This window comes from Temnothorax curvispinosus, unplaced genomic scaffold (genome assembly GCF_003070985.1).
Source record: "Temnothorax curvispinosus isolate PA1 unplaced genomic scaffold, ASM307098v1 QBEX01008001.1, whole genome shotgun sequence".
In the NCBI taxonomy this organism is placed as follows: Eukaryota; Metazoa; Arthropoda; class Insecta; order Hymenoptera; family Formicidae; genus Temnothorax; species Temnothorax curvispinosus.
This window is the reverse complement of record NW_020217781.1, coordinates 51,679-73,503: the sequence shown is the minus strand read 5'-3', so window position 1 is coordinate 73,503 and position 21,825 is coordinate 51,679. Positions and strand designations below refer to the sequence as shown.

Sequence of the window (21,825 nt, the reverse complement as noted above, 5' to 3'; positions counted from 1 at the left end):
TCTTGGCGAAGCTTCCTTCTCTTCGTTCGCCCGGGCGGATCCAATTTCATTCAAGCTACCTAGAATATTCCGCCATGCACATGCATGCGCACACATACCGACTCATCCACGACGAACGTATTTATAAGTACCCGAATGCAACTTGATGAGGTTTTAATTTACAAAATGTGTTCCGTGTAATCAATTCCATTCCTTCCTTCAATTCTATCTTTTTTGGAGTGAAAAGTTTCGACGAGATTGCTATCAATAGTTAATGAGGGACGGCTCCCATGTGGCAAAAGAAGGTTTTTAAACATCGATGTGAAATGAGAAATCGATCTGGTACACCTCGGTGTATACACAAACTTGAAATTATCCTACATAAATATAATAAATATCGAGTATAGAAAACAGGTAAACTAGATAAAAAACGATAAAAATGGCCAATCTTGTTTATGAATGTTTTATCATATGTTGGATGGGGGAAAAAACAGCATTGATCGAAAAGTGTCACTTCCCAAAGTTTCTTGCGGCATGATTGGTGCGCTTCTTTTTAGTTCGTCGTGAAACAAAGCACTGCGAAAACGGGAATCTCCCAAGAGAGTGTTTCGTAAGTATAGAAATCTCCCAAGTGAGACATATTTCTCGAAGATAAGGCACGCGCGAAATTTATCACTTTCTTCGCTAAAAAAATAAAAGAAAAATATAATTCCCTTTCCGATATAACTTTTTAGATGTAAGTTTTTACATTAAAATATACAATACCAACCAGAATTAAGACATATAACAGTGAATTTCATGAAAATTAATAATCTACTTCACGTTAAACGTTGAAACCGAGTAATAAAGGATCGATTTTTTCTTCCTCAGAAAGTTATAGATCCTTATTTTTCGATCCTATCATCTCGATATATGATATTATCAATAAAACGATTCCAAGTTTATGAGGTGTTTTATGATCCATGAAAAACCCTATATAGCATCACGTGTTAATGCACGCGGGCCAACTGCCATTGTTCGGTTCCTGCAAGAATTTCAAGGTAAAAAGCGGCATCCAATGGCCATGCGTAGATATATTAATCATGGATATGTTGCCGCTCCATTGAGTTTCAAAGCGTTAATAAAAAAATTAGCAATACACGATGAATACAATCAATATCGTAAAATTACGCAAAGTTCGGTTTCTGAAACGACTGATAACCGAAATTTTTTTTTTCGCCGCGCCGGTTGCAATATGTCACGTTGTGCTGCGTGATCCTTGGATTATAATCTATCGTACATAGAGGTGTTATACCTTTTTTTTTCTTACCGGCTGTATTCGGCGGCGAACACGAAAAAACAACGGCCGGAAATAACGCCCATTGCGCTCGCCGGCTGACCGGTCTCTCGTTTTCCGGCGCAATTCGTTGCACGTATACACGCACAACGTGTTTCTCCTGCCCTACACACGTGAAACGATCCGCATGTACGTATGTATTTTTAGCCGGAATAGAAGCACGAAATTAAATCCGAGAAACGCGTACGCACACACTGCAGTCATCCTGCGTACGTTCACACGCCCCCCTGTTGCTCTGGTTGCATATGCGCTATGATATCGCAATATAATATGATCCAACCATCAGACCGATGTCTCTCTGCGACTCTCGCCATAAGCAGAGACGGTTTTTGGTTCGCGCCTATATGCGCGAACAGAACTTTCGCAAAATATAATATAAGTCATACAGTCTGCCCAATTCATTATTTATGTGTCATCCTTGACGAATGATCTCGTTCAATACGCAAATTAAAATCGACGCGCCGCGAAATGCGCGGTACCGAATTGATGAACTGCCAACGCATTTCGATGAAGCCCGATGCGATGAAAGACGCGAGATATTTGCGTGTTTAGACACGTATCATAATATTCCTCGAATTTAATTTCGCGCTTCTGTTCCGGCCAAAAATATACATGCAGACGTTTTACGTGTAGGCAGGAGAAACACGTCGTGTATTGTAGCATAATAAAATCATCTTGCATATTTCGTGTATTACAACGAAATTAGACGCGCACGTGAAATAAGAACGGCAGACATTTTTAATCGTGTATGCGCTGGAAATATCATAGTTCGAAATTGCAGTATTCTGACGTACATCGATATGCGCAAACCGTATATATATAGAACTGTAGAACATTTTGAGAAGATGCTGGAAATGGGCACGCGAGTGCGTCTCTCTTTGCTTGCGTAAAGGAAATCAAATATCCTGCTTGATAATTACAAGCCACGTGCTGTAAGAAATGAACGTGTCGCCGTAGACGGGCGAGGAAATTAGCTAGGAATTTACATACTGCTCATTCTCAAGAGCAACGCGATTATACGAAAGGCTTTCGAGTGTCAAGGAGATACGTGCAATCCATTAAAGTAACATGAGAAGAACTACATATATTAAAACGAGACGAAAGCGAGGCAAAATTCTCCGTATAATTTAAGTTAGAAAGAAAAGTAAAGATTTATATCGTACAAATAAAAATCGATTACTATATAACTTAAATAACGATATTAACACAAGAGAATCAATTCTGTTCATTTTAACAAAAAATTTCTAAAGAATTGTCAAAGTGTCTGAGATTGTCAAATTAAAGCGCAAATAATTGAGATTGAGAATTTGTTTTAGATCAAATAAGAAGTGTTTCAATGTGCTGAAATAGAAATGTCGATATCTTATACAGGCGCATTGCTATGTTTTAGTATTCATTAAATCATGTCAACTCGAAAATCGAGAATAGAGTCGTAAATCAAAAAATATAAATAGCGCAAAATTCCGCAATAATTAAATAACTGTTTCAGAACGTGAAGACGCTAAACTTAACGACTGGCTGGCAAGATTGTTTGACGTCGTATAGAGAGAATCGAAGTGGCGTATTAATGGCAGAGATAGAATTCCGCATAATGCAACGAGAGAGATATCGTCATAGCTCGGTAGTGGTTTAAAAGCTGCGGATGAAGCGTCCTCCGCATATTACCCAACTTAAAAAGCAATTATGGCTGACGAACCGTATGGGAGATTTTTTCGTACCGCGCGCGCATTATATAGGTCTTTTTACGATCGTTTTGTGTAAAACTAGTACTCTCCGCTATTTCTGCCCCCCCCCTCTCTCTCTCTCTCTTTGTCTCTCTGTCTCTCCAAATTTCCGCATTAAAAAAAAGAAACGTTATACGTGTCTAACAGGATCTTTATTTCTTCGAGGATAGTGTTACGTAAGAAAAATACTATTTTTCGCTGTGTTTCCACGGCGTTGGATAGAAAAATATCAATTATAATTATGAAAAATTACGCGGGATAAGAGAAGACCCGAGATACTGCGATGAAAGATAAAGTCTTGGAAAAACGGAAGCCAATAACTGTGCGTAGGCGCTCTGCGATAAGAAAATATTTTCTCTATATTCTACGTAATATCCTAGAAGCGTACAAATAAATAGTAATTATTTACATTAATATTTATTATTTAATACGTAGAGAGGCCTGTATAAAATCCTATTTGCACTTTAATTTCTTATCTTGATCAATTTTCTAAATCTGGAATTTAATTATACATCGAATAATCAAGAGCTAATATCTATATGTTTTACAAAATATAAATAAAAATTTATGAAATATTTAATAATTAAAATATCTGTTTTAGAGACGCATAAAATTTGACAGAATTTTAATACTGAGAAAATCAAGAGATCCATGCAACTGCTAATTTAAATTGGATGCATTTTATCATTCTATGCAATGAGCTACAGGATTTCTTGGATCAAGCAAGCGATTATCCCACTTGTCGTTTCACAGCAGAGACAGTTTTCGGGTTTTACTGTTGCAATTTCGGTGCATTTGTAGTTACCGCAGAATATCTGGCTGGCGTATTTTTACCCGTCGCGACCACAACCGGAGAGCGGATCTATCGACGGTGTTGCTGTCATTTCAACGCTGTTGCACAGCCAGCGATAGACGGACGGACAACCGAGATGCGCGCCGAGGATAGATAGATGCATACGCATATCGACGGCATGGTAACGCCTCTTTACGACTGCCGTCCGTATCGCGCGATATTTAACGTGTCGTCATAATTCGTCCTGTCGCTCGTTTTCGCTCGCCGCCCACGGGATTTTGTGAGCGCATCGAAGTTTATGCGAACGTGGCTCGTGAAAGAATGCAGAAAAGTGACTTATATATAATTCCGTACCATATGCCGTCGTTTTGCACGTACTCCATTTGAGATCAAACGACCGCGTCGCGGTTATTATTTTAAGCCCAGGATGTAAACGTAAACCTCAAATATAATAATAACGAGTATTAACGCGTTGAAATCGCGTTGGAAACTGGATATGGTATTTTTGTTATTATGCATGAAAGTATAAAATAAATTACATTATCAGAGTAGACCGTTAGTTACTCCATCGCCCATTTGTTCTAAATGTCAGTTTCGTGATCCTCCTAGTACGGTAAAAATGAACAACTTATTCTTGCGTTAAAATTCTAGAAGAGAGTAAGTATGACGTATCATGTTCTGAACTGCTACGCTGATTATTAATTAGCTGCCGCCGGCGTTGTACGTCATAGCGGGACATTCAAGAACAAACGCGCGACGTAAAGCGCAGTAATAAATGCGTCTCAGTTACGAGTCGTTTGAAATTATAATTAAAATTGAAATTTCCTAAGAAATAACAGCGCGGAAAGACATGACACAACGTAAACGTATCTCAAATGAAATTTTACACAATTTGGAAAAGAGAAAAACAGCTGCAAGAACTGGCCTAAATACCTTTGCAGTTTTTCAATCGCTGTTCGCGGAAATCGAACAATATTCTTTATTTTTGCGCACGATTAGATCTAATGAAAAGTGGACGAACGGTATTTGACGAGAGAACGTGAATACACACGTGTTGCCCCTTGTTATGCACGCGTGCTCTTCGTGTGGGTGTGCACGCTCGTCTTTGTTGGATTATTGCTCACTCGTTCCTCGTTTACTTTTCGAGTGCTTCTCTCGACGAGTACAGCACGTCTAATTACGACTCTGTATCCGCTTACGGAAGTACTTATACAAACACGGAAGAGCACACGCAGGAGCCGGGTTATCGATGTCGTTATTAAATTTACCAGAACTACAATATTTGCATAGCGATTAATATTACTGATTAATATTATATATACGTGAATTAGTAATACAGCAATTCTTTCCTGTTCGTTTTAATAATAAACGACGCTATTAACCCGTGTAATTACATTCCGGTTGTGATTAGAGGACATTGTAATATTTGTTGTTTGTTATTTGCTAGACGTTAATTTACAGTTTCTATATCAATAAATCTATTTCCCCTCCATAATTTCCATTCAAAATTCCTAAATTCTAATTTTATTTGTTGTTTGTATCTATAATTAACATTGTAAATATCGCAATATGTGGTCTTTTCATTAATGCACCAGGTCCTTGTTTACTTTCTATACTATGTTTAATTTTGTTGCTATATGAGTAAAATAAATGACGATTAAATCCTTAATATAACACGAATTACATATTGAACAACCGGTTGTGAATTATATAAGTAACAGAAAATATTTTTAAAAAAATCCACCAAACGTTTTCATAAACATTTTCATAAACACTCTGCAAATATATCTTTGAACATTATACGAAAGTTTAATTACTACATCCAAACGACCGATGAAAATACTTTGCCCCAAAAAAGTATTTCTGATACTTGTGCGGCTAAGTATTGTCGTCTAATGAGATGCCGCATCTCTTGCAGTTAATGTTAATGGTCGGCAAAGTACGTTTTAGTAGAGCCCACTCAGGCATATGGCTGGTACAGTACGCGATAATTATGGTTGTAAGCTGAAATTGCGATCATATCGACGTGCCGGTAACGCTGTTAACTTGCCACGGTGCCGTGTAGTCGTACGTTGTACGTGTTAATTCGGTGTTAACATCTGTCGTGTGTACCGACTTGCAGAGGATAGGAACGTTAGCTACGATATTTGCACTAATGATGGCACTGTAAAACGGAATGCCTGCTCCGCACTGCAAACCGGTAAGCTACGATTTATGGTAATTAAATTCACGTATGCGCGGCTCAAGAGACAGGTTGAAGTTGCTGTATTAGGATTTTGAGCCCGTTCTCCACAAACAATATAACGCGTAAATGTTACATCAGATGTCGAGAAATTAATTCTTCGCCACATATCCGGGGAAACAAGAACGTGCGTATTCATGAGCAATAGTAATTTATGCGCGCGACAGAATTGCTTACCCGCACTGCCAACAATAACGAGCTATTCGACTTCAATCAACTCAATTTGACTGAGTCTATTGAAATGTTCGAAGCGGCCGCGGCGCCATAAACGCCCGTTACCAGGTAAACGCGTTTCAAGCTTATTTAATACATACAGTGACTTAATAGACAGTCGCGTTAATTAATGCAAAATGGTGGAATTTGCGCATTAATGCACTATGTAATTACTGACGGTTTTGTATAAATAATGTTTATTCGAAGCCAAAGGATTTTACCAACATCGCGTATATATGTATATTCTGCCTGCATCGGATATCGCTGCCACATTTCTTGACGCGAGAAGAAAATTCAATTTCAGCCGATACCGGAAATTTCGTAGCGCCGGCGATTTCGTTATTCTCGCGTGTGACGCAGAAAGGGACTGCAAAATTCACACCCTTTCCGCGTCAAAGCCGCGGGTCGGCATCGAAATGCATATATTTCTTAAAAGGGAACGGCCTATTGAATTTCGCTTCGCGTGGAGATCTTAGACTCCTCTAGGGACGTAGAGAGAAGTTCGATCCTCGGATGATGCACGGTTCCCGTGTTTACCATCCCAAGTTCGCCCCCCCCCCTTCCCATTTGCCCCGACCCCGCGCGTTGCACCGACCCATGATGCACACCTTCACAGCCACCTCCAGGTTCACCGCCGCCGCTGCCACCATTACCAGCGCATCTTCGACTCTCGTTCCCGCTCCAGCTCGACGTTCTCTTTTTCGTTTTGCCCCAAGGCATTCCGGAGTTCACCTCGTACAGCTCCGCTTCGTTCTCGAACTTCCGCGACGCGGATTTACGATCCCTCGTCCACGACGTCGTCGCTTAAAGCTTCGCCGTTGTCGTTGTTGTCGTCGTCGTCTTTACCCGCAGGGTATTTTACTTTTGCGGATTAAACCGCTGTATGAGCAAGAAAAAAAGGAGAAGAAAATTTGCATGTACGAGTAATTATGATAAATCCTACGCTATCCTGGCCTTATTAACGCTTAAGCAGTTATACCCAAATTTAATCCTTCGCATAATTTCGTAAAATTTATAATTTAATAAAATTGTAACATCGTTCGGTTTAATGTATAATGAGATGCGAGTAATAAATGTATGAACTATATATTCGACGAATCCTCTTAAAGATTCAACCGCAGCATAATAACCAAAGCACAAAGAGCTATATTTAAATTTATAACTAGAGAAGCACTTTAAATCTCCAGCATGCATATACGAGTACAAGTATATGCATAAGGTATTAACAGCTTAACATAAATAACACGACTACATTCTTCGAGATTTAAATTTAAAGCTGCAAAGTAAGTCAAAGTAGTAAAACTATTTATCAGAAAATATATATGTATATATTCAAAGTCGGTAACATGCTGCAACTTATACTTTATTTTCAGATTCACATCAATCTCTATTGTTATTAATAGAACTAATGCTGGCAAACATGTTGCATATTGATAATATCGTATTATTTGTATTGTACTAACGTTGTGCCCAACGCATCGCGCAATGGTATAACGCGCACATTATTATCATACGTAATAGTCACAATAATACGCAATAATCGTGCTGTATCATAATTAGTTGTCATACAGTGGCAATGTATCGTCATCGTTATTATGTCGTAACACAAACACGTTAACGATGTAACTATTATAATTTCAATAGACGTAAAATCCAAAGATTTAATCAAGCTCCGTTTAAGGAGGTTCTACAGGTACTCTCTAGTCAGTTGAGAGATGAAGAGAAAATCTTCAAATTCGTCGATTCTAAGTATTCATAAAATATTTTCGTGAATTTTGATGACGTTAGAGCTTATATCATACCCATATTAGTCGAAGCGAGGAATAATTAAAAATATCGTGTAAGTGCTCGTTTGACTCTGGCGGCTTATAATGGAAGAAAATGTGGTAACGTCGCGAACTTGACAGTTCTGCTCATATGACCGTGGTTATTTCACAATTTCACATAATTCTAGAGCGAGTACTTCTCCGTAAGCGCTCGTAAACGTTAGGTGCTTAAGTTTGAGGTGCTGTCATACTGTGGTGCTGTACTGGCTGTACACTTTTCGCGCGGGTGCAGTCGCTGCGACATTGCCAAATCTCCCTTGTTATTCGAAGCACGCTACGTGAACTGTGATATGGCCTGTTTCAATAGCCAATATCACAAAATTTTACGCGATAACCCTTGTTTTTCTCGATATTTCTGAAAAGGTTAGATTAAGATCTATAAGAGCTCCGTTTTTTGAATCTTTGGTAGGTCGCCTTTATATAATTAATATCTCGTTTCCTGTCTCCAAGAGCCCCTCTGCCATATGTAGCTTATGTTAAAAACTGTGATTTCAAAATTCATTTTTGCAAATGTTTACACGGTAACCGATGCTAAAATTTTTCGAGCACTTTTCTCGCATCTCAATTTATACGTCCATAAAGTTTTTTCCAATTTTTAGATACATCCATTATCTGTAGAACCTCCTTAAACGAAGTAATCTTGTGATATGTGCTGATGCTTTTTAAAATAACTTTTTAGGATTAATGTAAAGTATTTTTCGAAGTCAATTTAGTATGCAAATTAAAAGCTGTTTTAATTTCGTATTGTAATGTGTTTGTGTAATAATAAACACAATGACATTATATGCTACTTTCCATTTAAATAATATGCATAATATTGATATTTCATGTTTGTATATAGCTTTTTTATATAATCATATTGCAAAAACTTAAAGTGCAACAAAAAATTGTCATTGTGATTAACATAATTGATAGTCATATCATTGATATCATAGCAAAATTTCCACGAAAAAACATCTTTTTATTTTCAATTTTATAACATCATACAATCTCCATACAAAACGACATTCTCGTATAAATCGTTTAATCTAAACAAACAAAGAGAGATAAAAAGCATATTCCCAAGTCTCAATTCTCGAATTTCATTCCCGTATTTTTCACTCTCTTGATATAGATACTAGAGCGCATGAAAACAACAAGGATGATGACGCACGTTGTTTAGTCGTAAATTCCTTTTATTACGACCTTCAACGTGTGTTAGTAAGTCGTTCAAAACTGAGTAAGATGTCTAAGCGTTACTGTAGTACAAGTCCAAGGCTTCTCCCGATATGTATACGATCTTGATACAAACGTATGCATGGGATCAATCGTAAGTTCCATACTATAGAGCCAATGACACGAACACTCATTATCGTTCATGTGTCGCTTAAAAGCGACAGTACTAAACGGTTTATACTAAGAAAAACATTTCGATAATATCTAAAAACTATCGCGCATTAAAATTGTTCCGTTAAGTGCACTATATATAGTCTTTACTGAATCGTTTGTTCGTATTACCGGCTGATAGCGCGACGAGGCATGCAACGATTTATGTATGCTATCTTTAGAAACAATCGCGTTTCTTCGGTTAAATCGTTCGAAATATTGATTTTACGGCGACATTCACAATTGCAGCAAGTATAATACTGATGGTAATACGAAGTGCAAGCTTTACCGTTATTATTCGGAGAGTTCATATTACTTAAGTAAACCGTCGCGATAAGAAGTCAACCAACTCTATTTAAGAAACAAAGAAAATTCTGATTTTCCTAATACTGGAGAAAGTAATACTCTGATTAAAACTAATTCCCTGAGTCTAGGGAAAAGCAAAGAGTATTTTAATAAAACCAGCTGCGTATTTCGCGAACCGCACGGTTGCAACATTTCGCAATGTAACTGAGATATTCTATATTCCTCTCGCGGTATATATCGTAATTTTCATAAATGTACGCCGCATTTTTCTTCATTTATGATGATGATACGTAGAGTATTAAAGAGGCGCGTTGTGGTGCACAGAAAATCGCGCTTCGTTGCGATAACGTCGCCGTTATATTACGTGACTAATTGCAAATGCAGAGGAGAAAGTTTGTAAACTAGAAAGAGCAGCTAGTCTAGAAATTGATACATTGTATAGATAATAATATATGTATGAAAACGGCTACACCCATTGAGATTTCTAAAAAGATCTGTAGTTACGTCACCTGTAATAACGTAACGTTCGTTCCACCACATTACACTTCTAGACCAATCTTTCAATAGAGCGATCAGAACATGATAATGGAAATCATAAACAATTACATTGCGTTACTCTTATATAACCATTTTGCATCCTGTTGGATAATTACGGTAATTTTATAAAAATAATAAATATTAATAGGTATTTTAAATTTAGAAATCTGAAGAAAGAAAAAAAAATTAGGTTAGCTATATATCTCATGATAAATTTTGAAAGCTATATTTCTAAAATTACACAATTATCCTCGTTAACAAGCTGTTAAAGCGCAATTGCTTTAATAAAAGTGGAATTTGGCGGAGTTAATATTATACAAATATGTCGCATTATTTTTCCGTAATTTGATTATAATATCAAAATAATTCCGAGCTATATATATTTTGTTAACATGTACATAATAAAATATACAAATAACTACCTATATATTTATTGATTTATAAACTAATTCTATTTTAAACTTATTGTATCATTGTATCAAAATATCTCTTTTTATTATATCTTTTACAATTTTCAGAATAATTATTAGAAACATATCATTTGACAATTAATTCAGTATCTCGGGAAATAAATGATAATGATAGCAGTCAGTGATCGAATCGAGCCGATTTAATATTGTTCGAATATTAATGCGAAAATGGATTTTATCTTTCCGCGCTGCGATCCAAATGATTATGAAATGATTGAAACTCAAATAGCAGACAGCGAAATAACACATTATTGTTACGCCCAAAATAAAAGCTGCTAGCACGCTTTGATAACAAGCACGTGATTGATGTCCAATTTAAAACAAAAACAATAATTAGGACATCGTATATATGCCTCGTTAGTACCAATTTGTAGAACATTTTGAGCAGCATTATTAAATAGCAGGCATCCCGTTTTGAGAGTCGTTTGATTTCCACCGGACAGGTAAATATATTGGACACGTTTCCGGTGTTTTTCGCAAACATCGAAAAATATAAACGAACGGGAGTGGAAGTAGATTCAAATAAAATTCAATTAGACAACAGATCACCACGCAAATTAATTCACTAGGTCGTAATTACAATTGATGCAACGCGCGCGCGAAACGGAGTACTGCAAGTATTTACGGGAGAGAAATAAAGCTCGAAATCCCCCCTTCCAAATTAGTCTCGTTAAGTTTCTGAATATAAATAAATCACATTCAAGATGTTCATCTCTCGAGTTTCATTTAAAACGTTGTTATCCGCGAGAGAGAGTTGAATTCTTCAATCAGTTAAATATCTATTCCCAATAACTATTCGACTATTATTTTTAATGAATAGAATGTTTTTCACGATATTTCATACGGGAACGTAACGATTGATAGGCGAAATATGAAATTATATTAAGAAGTTTATACGGAGTTTTTTCATCTTTTCAATCCGACATTCACACTTCCCGGCGAATGACTCGTAAAAAGATCATGTACAGTGACTCACGAAACTAATCAAATGTACTACACAACAATTATCTCTAATTAATTAATTTGAAAAAGGCAATCGACGAAAATAATGTTTCAATATCAACATAATATATAAATATCTATGACCTACAGATATCCTCGTATTTATGAATTTTTAAATGAAATTCGTAACAATGATAGAATTAATTTGATCAGTTTCGTGAGTCACTGTATGTTAAGATCTTTCACACTGTTCATACAAAGACTTATTTATATAGAATGTTGATTATAATAATTTCTATAAACAAATTATCTATTTCTATATTAATCACAATGCAATTCCTTCGTTACGCAAAGAAAGCCTTCGCCGTAAACAGAACTTTTACCGCTTTATCAATACAAGCACGTGTAGCTAAAAGCCTTGACACGGAATTGTAACAAAAGCTCCATTCCCTATTATATTTCCTATTTTGTAGAAGCGCGTTGTACCGAGTGTGTTCAGAGACTCTGTCCTCAAAACTTTCAATGTTTAGTGACGCGATGCGGCCTTGATACAACGTTTATTGTTCACTAACTTTTCAATATCCACTCGTTTTATAAACTCAAGTCTAAAACGAGGTGATGTTTATAACAAATACATTTCGTATGTGGTATACTATCTGGCTTTATCAATAGCAAGAGTATATGAAAATGAAAAGAAAGATTACGCTATATAGAGAAGAAAAATATATAAATAAAAAATAGAGTTATATATAAAAGAATCGTATAATTTGCAACCGTACAATCGGCTATTATTTTCAGCTCGCATTCTGACAAGCGTAATTTTTCCGAATAGGATGAAAGAGGAAAACGGAATAATGCGATTAGCGGGATTCGCCGAGGATTCTAATGATTTTATTTCATCTCATGTTTATCTCTGCATCTCGAGGTAATATTTGAAAAAAATCCGCTTTCTATATTCATATGTACCGATGCTTTAAAATCAACATTCAATATTTATTCCATATTCACTACTCCATCAATGCGCTCTAATTCTCCCATTATAGTCGAAAAAAATTTGTTCCACACATTTTGACACATTTATTCCTTATTTTATCTACCATGTACTACACTAAAAAAAAAATGTATTATTTGCAAAAAAATAGATTTCTTTGAATTTAGTTTCCTTAAAATTCAAAGAAGTATTAAGTAAATTGAAGAAAATATTTTAAACTCAGAAAAGTGTTTTCTTAAATCTATCCAATACTTCTTTGAATTAAAAAACTAAATTCAAAGAAATCTATTTTCTTGCAAATAATAAATTTTTTCTTCAGTGTACAAATGTATTGAAAGCACATATTTGCGCACTCGGTACAACTGATCGGGGAAATGTTAAAATTGCCATATGAAATATACGCGAATTTTCAATTGTTAGTTTCCATTTCAATTATTATTTAAATAGTACAGTTAAAGCGATAAAACATATAAAACATATGTATACATATACTCTTGTATACGTGTTATTCAATAACAAAATTCAATAGCCAAGCTTAATTTTGTGGCTATTGTATCAGTAACATGTTTTTATTGTTTTTCCGTTTTATTCAATAATTTAATGTTACGTTAATAATGTAAAGTTGTCGCAACAAATTGCGGACAGCTTTAGAGCTCTCGGTTATTGCGAGTGATATGTGCATAAATTCGCTACTTTGATAATGTTGAAAAAAAAAATATGATTAATCATCAACATTGCGTTTTGTGCATGATTCATTATAAATGATAAATTCGATATAAATGATAATATGAATAATATTGGACGACACAAATGTACCTCCATTCGTTAGTACTTTCACCATCATTAACACATTGCTATGGTGAACATTCGTGACTGGCGCTTGACTTTGATTGACAGTGATCATTATAGTGATTCGCGTTATCGAAATTTTTTAAAATATTTATAAAGAAATACCACTTAATATAAAATTTTAAATAATATATATAGTTATTAAATAACAACGTAAAATAAAAATTACACAATTCAACATACGTAAGAATATATTGTTATTTAATCATATTACGCAGAATTATCATTATATGCTTACGATAACAAAAATTCTACTGTGACGTATACGATAAGATATACAAAACTCGTTAGTATCGTAACAGATAGGTACCGTGTTAATTCGAAAGAAATATAGAAAGCAATCGATTCTTTCGTTTTTCCGATTTTGACATATCGATAATGCGTCTTCGATGTTCTTCCTTTTTTCCCCTCCGTCTTAAGTAGTTATCCTGTCCGAGACACGCTGATACGATCAGCACTGATTTGAATGGCAATTGATGCCGGCAAAACCGCACTGACGTATTGCTATAATGCGCGGGCACCGGCGATAAAGTGTGTGTGCGCGCACGTTGCGTCGTGATAAAGTACCGGTTGATCGATTGCGACGGAGGAAGAGCGCGATAGGGTACCTGAGACGGGTCGCATATGGGATAAGAGGAAGATGAGAGAAAAAAAAGGGGGCGGAGAAGCGAAGGTGGATGGCGAGCGCCAAGAAGCGGCGCAAAGTGCGACAAGAATATGCGGGAAGAGGAGGGAAAATCCGGAGAGTGTGAGGATATTACGAGAGAGGAGGTCTATCGCGATCTCTGGAGAGTATCGATAGGTTCGGAATACCGAAAGGTCGTCGGACGACTATCGGGGCGTTACGGTGATCGTGATAAGTGTTCGCTTAAGGGACCAACGAAGGAACGGAGCGACGATACATCATCGACAAATCGCCGAACTGCGATATAAGATGAAACATATATAGTGATTGGATTGATATTATGCGAAATACAAAATATCTAGCCGCGTTTTTTTTTCAAGCTAAATGGACCCACAAAAAGAATCAATGATAAATGATATCGTTTAATTCGATACTTCGACACAGGCGATTTAATCTTGAGATGGTATCAGCTAGCTGTTCTTAATGATCACGGCTGCTGTCCAAAGTCCGGTCAAAGGTTTGCGATGTCAAAGAACTCGAGGAGGCACATAGCGTCAAAGGATGGTCGATTCTGACAAAAAAAATGTCTAGAGAAAGAGTAGTTGGAAGAGAGAGGAGAGTATTTCGACCGAAACAAGTTTAATGATGTAAGGGCGAGAGTTTGCGCTTTGTGCTCCCTCGCTTCTTCTGTCTGCCTGTAGGAAACCTAGTGGAAGATCACGGTAATAAGAGTCGGGAACTCTAAAACGGACCGATAAAGACGAAAAGAGGCGAAATAAAAAGAGACCCAATTGGATTGGGTTACGTTTTGTGACGATTTTGTGACCGTCGCCGCGCGTGCGAAATACGTTTTAATCGGATCTCGCGTTAACCGAGACACTGGGTTTCGATCACGTAGCCGGAGCACGGGTGCCGCAGCGCCATTATCTCGGTGCACGTGCCGATAATCAAACGCTTTAGTCGGCCGTAATTAGGCGGGCATGTCCGGTGCGCAACGCGTCCGCCGTTAATGATGCAGGTATTACGCGCGCAGGCAAGTCGCGGCTGCCATGTAGACGCGGGCGTGCATCGTTGCGCGACGATTTTACGTCGGGCTCTCGGGGACCGCGCGGTTCCCTCGGTTCTCTCTGTCTCGCCATTTTAATTGCACGTTAACAGCTGTCGACCCCGCTCGCTATCGGAGACTCGTTAACACGACTGCCACACGTCCACCACTTTGCCGCCACTTCGACCCGGTGTCATTAACGGCGCGCAACGAGTGCGACGTAGATATACGTTCGTATCGTCCACCTATGTGGACACCTGTATATATGTATGAGCGCGCGCGATCGATTTTCGCAAGTCCTCCATTAAAACTTGAATGTCCTTGTGAAACAGACGTCCCGGACTTTTGGCGCAGTTCTCGCGCAGCCGGTCGTCGAGTCGATTTGCTAGCGGGCACGCGCATTAGAAATTAATCGCGTAATTCGGCCATGCGCGAGAGATCGATGGCATTTAGCCAGGCGTAACGGGTATTTACTGCCCGTGCGTGTTAATCATGACATAAACGGTACCAATTACGTAACACCGGATCAAGGGAGATACGTGCGTGTAATTACGGAAGCGGAAGGGACATAAATGATCTTGCGATCGGAGACAAAGCTTTATCGGAATCATCATTATATGTATAAGGCAGAATTTTGCTCGATAAAAACACTACGATAGATAAATAACATTGTGACAACTAATATCGGGAATCTATTTTTATACAATTTTTAGTTCAATTAAAATTGGATTGGCTGTTATTGAGAAAGCTTCTTTTTAATTTTTTACACGAATGGCGTCAAAAATCAAGTTCTTAGTTCAGTTAAATTTTATATTAAAGTTCGATTATAATTTATCAAACGTAAGATTTAATTACACAGAGCACGCCGTTTACTCTAGAGAATTTATTAGATTCTTAATTATTAAAATTGGATCAATCGGCAGACTGTCTGATTAGCGGAGCCTGCATAAGTCTTGAATATGTCAGTTTGAAGGGTCATATCTCAACGTAGCAGGGTGTAAATTTGGACCTATTATCGGTGGCACGTCAATATTGTATAACGACGGGGGCATTGGCAGCGCCAGTGCGCCAGGCATCAAGTTTAATCCGATCGCCGGGTACAGTTACGGTATACGTCATGAATCACGTTCCATGGTTGCCTGACTTACATCGTTGTTACAAACCTCGCATTCTTACTCGAGAGCTAAATCTTTTCTCGATACGGAATTCGGAAACTTTCCAAGAGTTAACGGCTACGGTTCGGTAAACATACCGAAGTTTACAAGCTTAAGATACAAGCTTTATAAAGTTATATAGGTTTTTCTACTATTAAAACTTTCACTTTAATCTCAAGAGCGTAGCAGAATTCTTAAGCATACTTATTAGCACGCTAAGTAATCGGAGGTACTAAAAAAATAGTATTATTAACATTTTTGTGTTAGACTGGGGGGAAATTCACAGCCGGCATTGGTGTACAAAATTTCGGCAGTGGACTGAAAAAAGTAAGCAGTGGCCTATAATATTGACGGCATTGTCGTCAGTGGTTGAGGAGTGGTAATAATGACTTGTGGCAGTGGCAGTGCGGGAGGTATTGCAAAGCATTGCTAAGGCAGTGTCCGAATTTTATCCGGCATTGGGTCGGCAGTACGGCAGTGGGAACGCTCCCTACTCTTATTCCCGCTTATTCCTGAGTATGCGCATGGCATGTAGTAATGACAAACGGCACCCCGCGCTTGCAGCAGCGTACAGGCAAAACAATAACGGACTTTTATGTGTATAATTAGCAAGTTTTCGTGCCTGATAGTGGATTTAAAGTAGTGCGGTTAACAAAATTAATATGGGTAAGTATAATTTGCTCATCTTTAATAGTGTAGGTGATAGGTTAAATTCCTAACCCCATAACTAAGGGCGCACGAGCAGTTTGTGCCGCGCGGCAGAGTACTCTCTCTCTCTCTCTCTCTCTCTCTCTCTTTCTCTCTCTCTCTCGCTCTCGCTCTCGCTCTCTCCCTCTCTCTCTCTCTCGGGAAAGAGACGTCGCGCGTCGCGTGAGATAGAGAGAGAAAGAGCACTCTGCCGCGCGGCACAAACCGCTCGTGTGCCAGCGCTCTATCACCGCTAAGCCTCTTTTTTTCAATTTTGATTTTATATTTCAGAGAATGCATGTCCGACAACCAAAACTTTACCATCCGGTGAACCTTCGGAAAAAATCACATTTGAGTCTTTGATTGAAAACAAATTTCCGAACCTTCCAAATAGTATATTAATGTTAATAAATTACTGTGGATGGAACTCTTTATCTCAGTTCCAAAACATCACCGATGCAGATATTAACCAAATGGAAAAATTTGCTCAGGAAGAATTATGGCAGCTCCTTTCAAAAGAGGAAACTGAAACTTTTTACGGCATTTTCTTCAAAAAACCTATGCTGTTTAAAATTCTTAACGGGCACAGAAACTTATTGATTAGCATAAAAAATGCATGTGTGGAATTGTGTGGTGGAGAACATTTAAAATTAAGTGGGCAAACCTGCCGCTGTAAATGTAGAAGTAAAGACAGAAATGAAACTAACAAACCTTACAAACTAAAACAAGCCTCTTCGCGTCTTCCTAATTTGTCAAATCCAGTACCTCGCTCTCAAGCGAAAAATAATGCAGCTATAACTGAAGATGAAACTCATATACTAAACATAAGTCGTAATTATATCAAAGCTTTTTGTAATAAAAAATTAAAGGAACAGGAAGCTGCCCAAATTTTGAACAAAATTAATAAATTGAAAGTTGACGTAATTTTTGAAAATCCTGAAGAAGATCCCCTGTTTGCCCACATAACTTGTATTATTTGCGAGCAAAAAATTAAAGTCAGCGTGGCTATTGGAAAGTATGGACGGAAATGGATTTGTTCAAATTTCAATTCTCATTTTAAAACCCATTTTGAAGGAGAACTAAATGGATCGGATAAATTGAAACAAAAGCCCACACAAAAATCCCTGCAAACTGTCTCAATTCTAGAATTTGTAAATGTCAAAAATCCAAAGAAAAATGTTACCAGTGCCGATACAATAGATCTGGATGACGTATCTACAATAAGTGGCCCTCTAACTAGTCAGTCTACTTTGGAAACTAACGCTGATCTGGAGTCCAGCCTCCAAGATCATGTTACGGAGCGAGAAAATGCTGTCGTTTATCGTTCTGTAGGTGGAAGTCCCTCTATTGCAGAATTCAATAGTGATTCTGACCCCAATTTAAACAGCACTAGAGCGTCAGATTCTAACGACTTAATAACTCAGGATTTTTTTGAGAACGGTAGAACTTTCCATGAGGCGGGGAATTCTGCCGTTTCCTTAAAGCCTCGTAACGTTATTTTTACTGACACTCCTAAAAAATCAAAGTGGCAAGATGAGAAATATTCCCGTCGACAAAGAAACTGTAGAAGACTAGAATGGCTTTCAAAAGATCAAGCAAAAATTACATCTTTCTTTGAAATAAAGGAACATATGCAACAAATACTTGCAGAGAACACTGAAATTGGAAGCACAATTATAAAGTCATGTAAAGATAATTTTAATATGGAAAATATAAATATGAGTAACTTTTTGACAGTTCTTATGACTTCTGCGCAAAATAACAGCAGTTGTTCTTCGAATCACAATAGGTTCACTGATGAGTTGATAAAGTTTTCTTTGTACTTATTCATAATTGGAGGTAAACTTACTTATGAGACTTTAGAAAGCAATTTGAAGAATGTTCTTCCATCTCTTTCAACTTTAAAGAGAACGTTAAATGAAAATGTAACTGTGCAAGAGGGCGTTCTTTATATGGCTAATTTAAAAATGTATCTGAATGCAAGGAAACTTCCATTAAAAGTATTTATTAGCGAAGATCAAACTGCAGTGTTGAAGAGAATTCAGTACGATCCAAAGTCAAACAAACTTGTTGGATTTGTGCTTGACAAAAATGACGAAACCGGCTTTCCTTTAACTGAAAAATTTATTGTGAATTCAGCCTGGGATATACAGGAAGCGTTTCAAACAGGCATTTTATCCAATAATGCTTACGTTTTTATGGCGCAGCCTCTAGAAGAGAAAGTACCAGCTTTTTGTCTTTGCATATTTGGGAGTGACAATAAATTTACCTACAAAGAAGTAGTACACAGATGGAATTTCCTGATACAAGAGGCTGCAAAACTTGGAATTGTTGTAGAGGGTTTTTCCTCTGATGGCGATACCCGTTGCTTGAAAGGAATGAAAATATTTAGTAATTTTCCAGATCAAAATGCATCCAATGAGCTTTCTCCATATTTCCAGGTAAGTAACTTATTTTTGTTTATGTATTGGCAATTAAATAATACCGTTTTCAATTTTTTAGATGCCTTTTAACACCGATAAGGCGACAGTAATTCAAGACACAGTACATATCCTCACAAAAATGAAGACAAGGCTTTTAAAACCAGGATTAACTATGAAGCTGGGATGTGAAAATATTTCTTCAGAACATTTAGAGGAAATGGTTGACAAATATCATAAAGACACCCATTTATTATGTAAATCGGATTTGAATTGTAAGTACTGATTGGTTAGTTACGATAATATTTCATAGTGTACCAAATACATATTTCTAATCCTACTAATCAATTATTATATTCTACGATGAGGACCTCAATTATCCATAATTGAGATCCTCATTGTAGAATATAATAATTGATTAGTAGGATTTGGCATAGTTGTAGACATTCGTTTTCTGATTACTTTTTATTAAATTATAGCTCAAGATAAAATGAACTTCGATGCCGCAAAGAAAATATCTTCTGATAAAGTGAGAAACACTTTAAAGCAGATACCTGGTAGCAAATGCACTATTCAATACCTGACCCTAATGAATAAAATTGAAGAAGCCTTCCTAAACAAATCATTAACTTGTTCGGATCGAGTTTATAATATGTGGTATACAATATTTTTTTTGAGGGCCTGGAGACATTGGCTCTACATAAATAAGATTGTTCTCAAGAACTTTATAACTTCAAATACGTATACATGTATAGAGCTTAATGGTCATGGACTTATTTTACTACTAATCAAACTAAAGGATAACCCAGAACAGTTTTTACCCTGGTTCTTTTCAAGCCAAACTTGTAAACGAATATTTCGTCAAACAAGGTCAATGACGAGCACTTACTCGACAATTGTAAATTTTTCTATACTAGACCTTTTGCGAAGGCTGTCCAGAATTCAGATGATAAACGAAATCGTCACTGACTTAGGTATGTCTTTTATATACTACAATATAATTCAATTTTATTACTCTATTATTATTTTATTACTTTTCCTATTACTTTATAACTCATTTTAGGAGATTCATTTATCTTTCCGAGGGAAAAGTGCTCGTCAAAATTGGGAAATACAGCAGAAAAAGATCGTGGAAAATTAATAACACTTAGTGAAATCAAAGATATTCTTTTCCGCGCTAAAGCTGACGCACTAACTGATTGTCTTGCGTTAGGAATAAATGCTACAGAAGAAGCTTTTTATACGATACATATAAAACCAGACTCTGCTGATTATTTTGATCAGGAAGACAACCTGAGTGAATCTGACAGCGACGAGCATAGTATATCACCAAATGAAAATTCAGAGTATATTTCAGAAACAGACCTCAATGATATTACTGAATCTAAAACTATTTTTCAAAACATGGATCATCTGGATCTGAAAGATTTTAGTCAAACTCCAATTAATAATAAATTAGTTTTAAAAATAAAACTGAAGACTGGCAAAACTATGACTATAAAAAAATCAACCCTTTGCTGGTTTTTTACCGAAAACAAAAGTCGTTTGTCTGCCGACCGGCTAGAGAGAGTAAAGGGAATGGGCTCTCAAAAAACCCTTCCAAAAACAAAACGTTTAAAAAGTCAAAAGAGAATAAAGAAATCTATAAAACCAAAGAATAAAAAAAGTAAATTGGAAGAGAAGCAAGTTGAAGAAAGTGAGACGGAAACTGAAGATGACTACATTTCAGAATTTGAAAGCAACGGCAGTGAACATGTGGCAGAACACAGTAGCTCTGATTCGGAAGCCCCAAAGAAGCAACAAATAGCCATTGTTGAAGAAAAATACTACGCGGTATACTATGATGATCAGTGGTACATAGGAAGAATAATAAAAATCGAAAAGACAACGTGTCAGATAAAATTTTTGTACCGAAATTTGGACAGTTTTAACTGGCCCAAACAAGAAGACGTGCAACATGTCAAAAAATGTTATATTTTTTATGGACCTATTTCGCTTTTAGGTTTAAGTCCATTCAACCTTAAAAGATACGACTTGTGTGCAATTGAAAAAAAGTACAAAATGTTTAAAAAAGATAAGTAATTAACAAGAATGAAAAGTTTATTTTTATTATTTTTATTATTATTTTTAGTGTTCTATTGTTTATAGTTATAATATGCATAAGGCATCACATAATAATGTGCAGTTACATTTAAATGTAAAGAATGTTTAAAGTTCTACTGTACTTACAATTAATGTTCTACTGTTCAAAGTTAGGTATACCTATGCATAAGACATCACATAATAATGTGCAATTACATTAAAATGTATGGATACAGTTC

General features: G+C 36.7%; 2 protein-coding genes across 2 annotated transcripts in view; one reads left to right on the top strand and one right to left on the bottom strand.

Annotated features, from left to right (window-relative positions):
- Positions 1-21,825, bottom strand: part of LOC112457620 (bifunctional heparan sulfate N-deacetylase/N-sulfotransferase) — a 119,506-nt gene that overhangs the window by 80,204 nt on the left and 17,477 nt on the right. The gene's annotated exons all lie outside the window — the stretch shown is intronic.
- LOC112457630 lies at positions 16,665-21,586 on the top strand. Its single transcript, XM_025020802.1, has 5 exons — positions 16,665-17,063; positions 17,376-19,525; positions 19,587-19,779; positions 19,984-20,478; positions 20,568-21,586. Exons 1-5 carry the CDS (start codon positions 17,060-17,062, stop codon positions 21,584-21,586), a joined length of 3,861 nt encoding a protein of 1,286 aa, XP_024876570.1. The 5' UTR covers positions 16,665-17,059.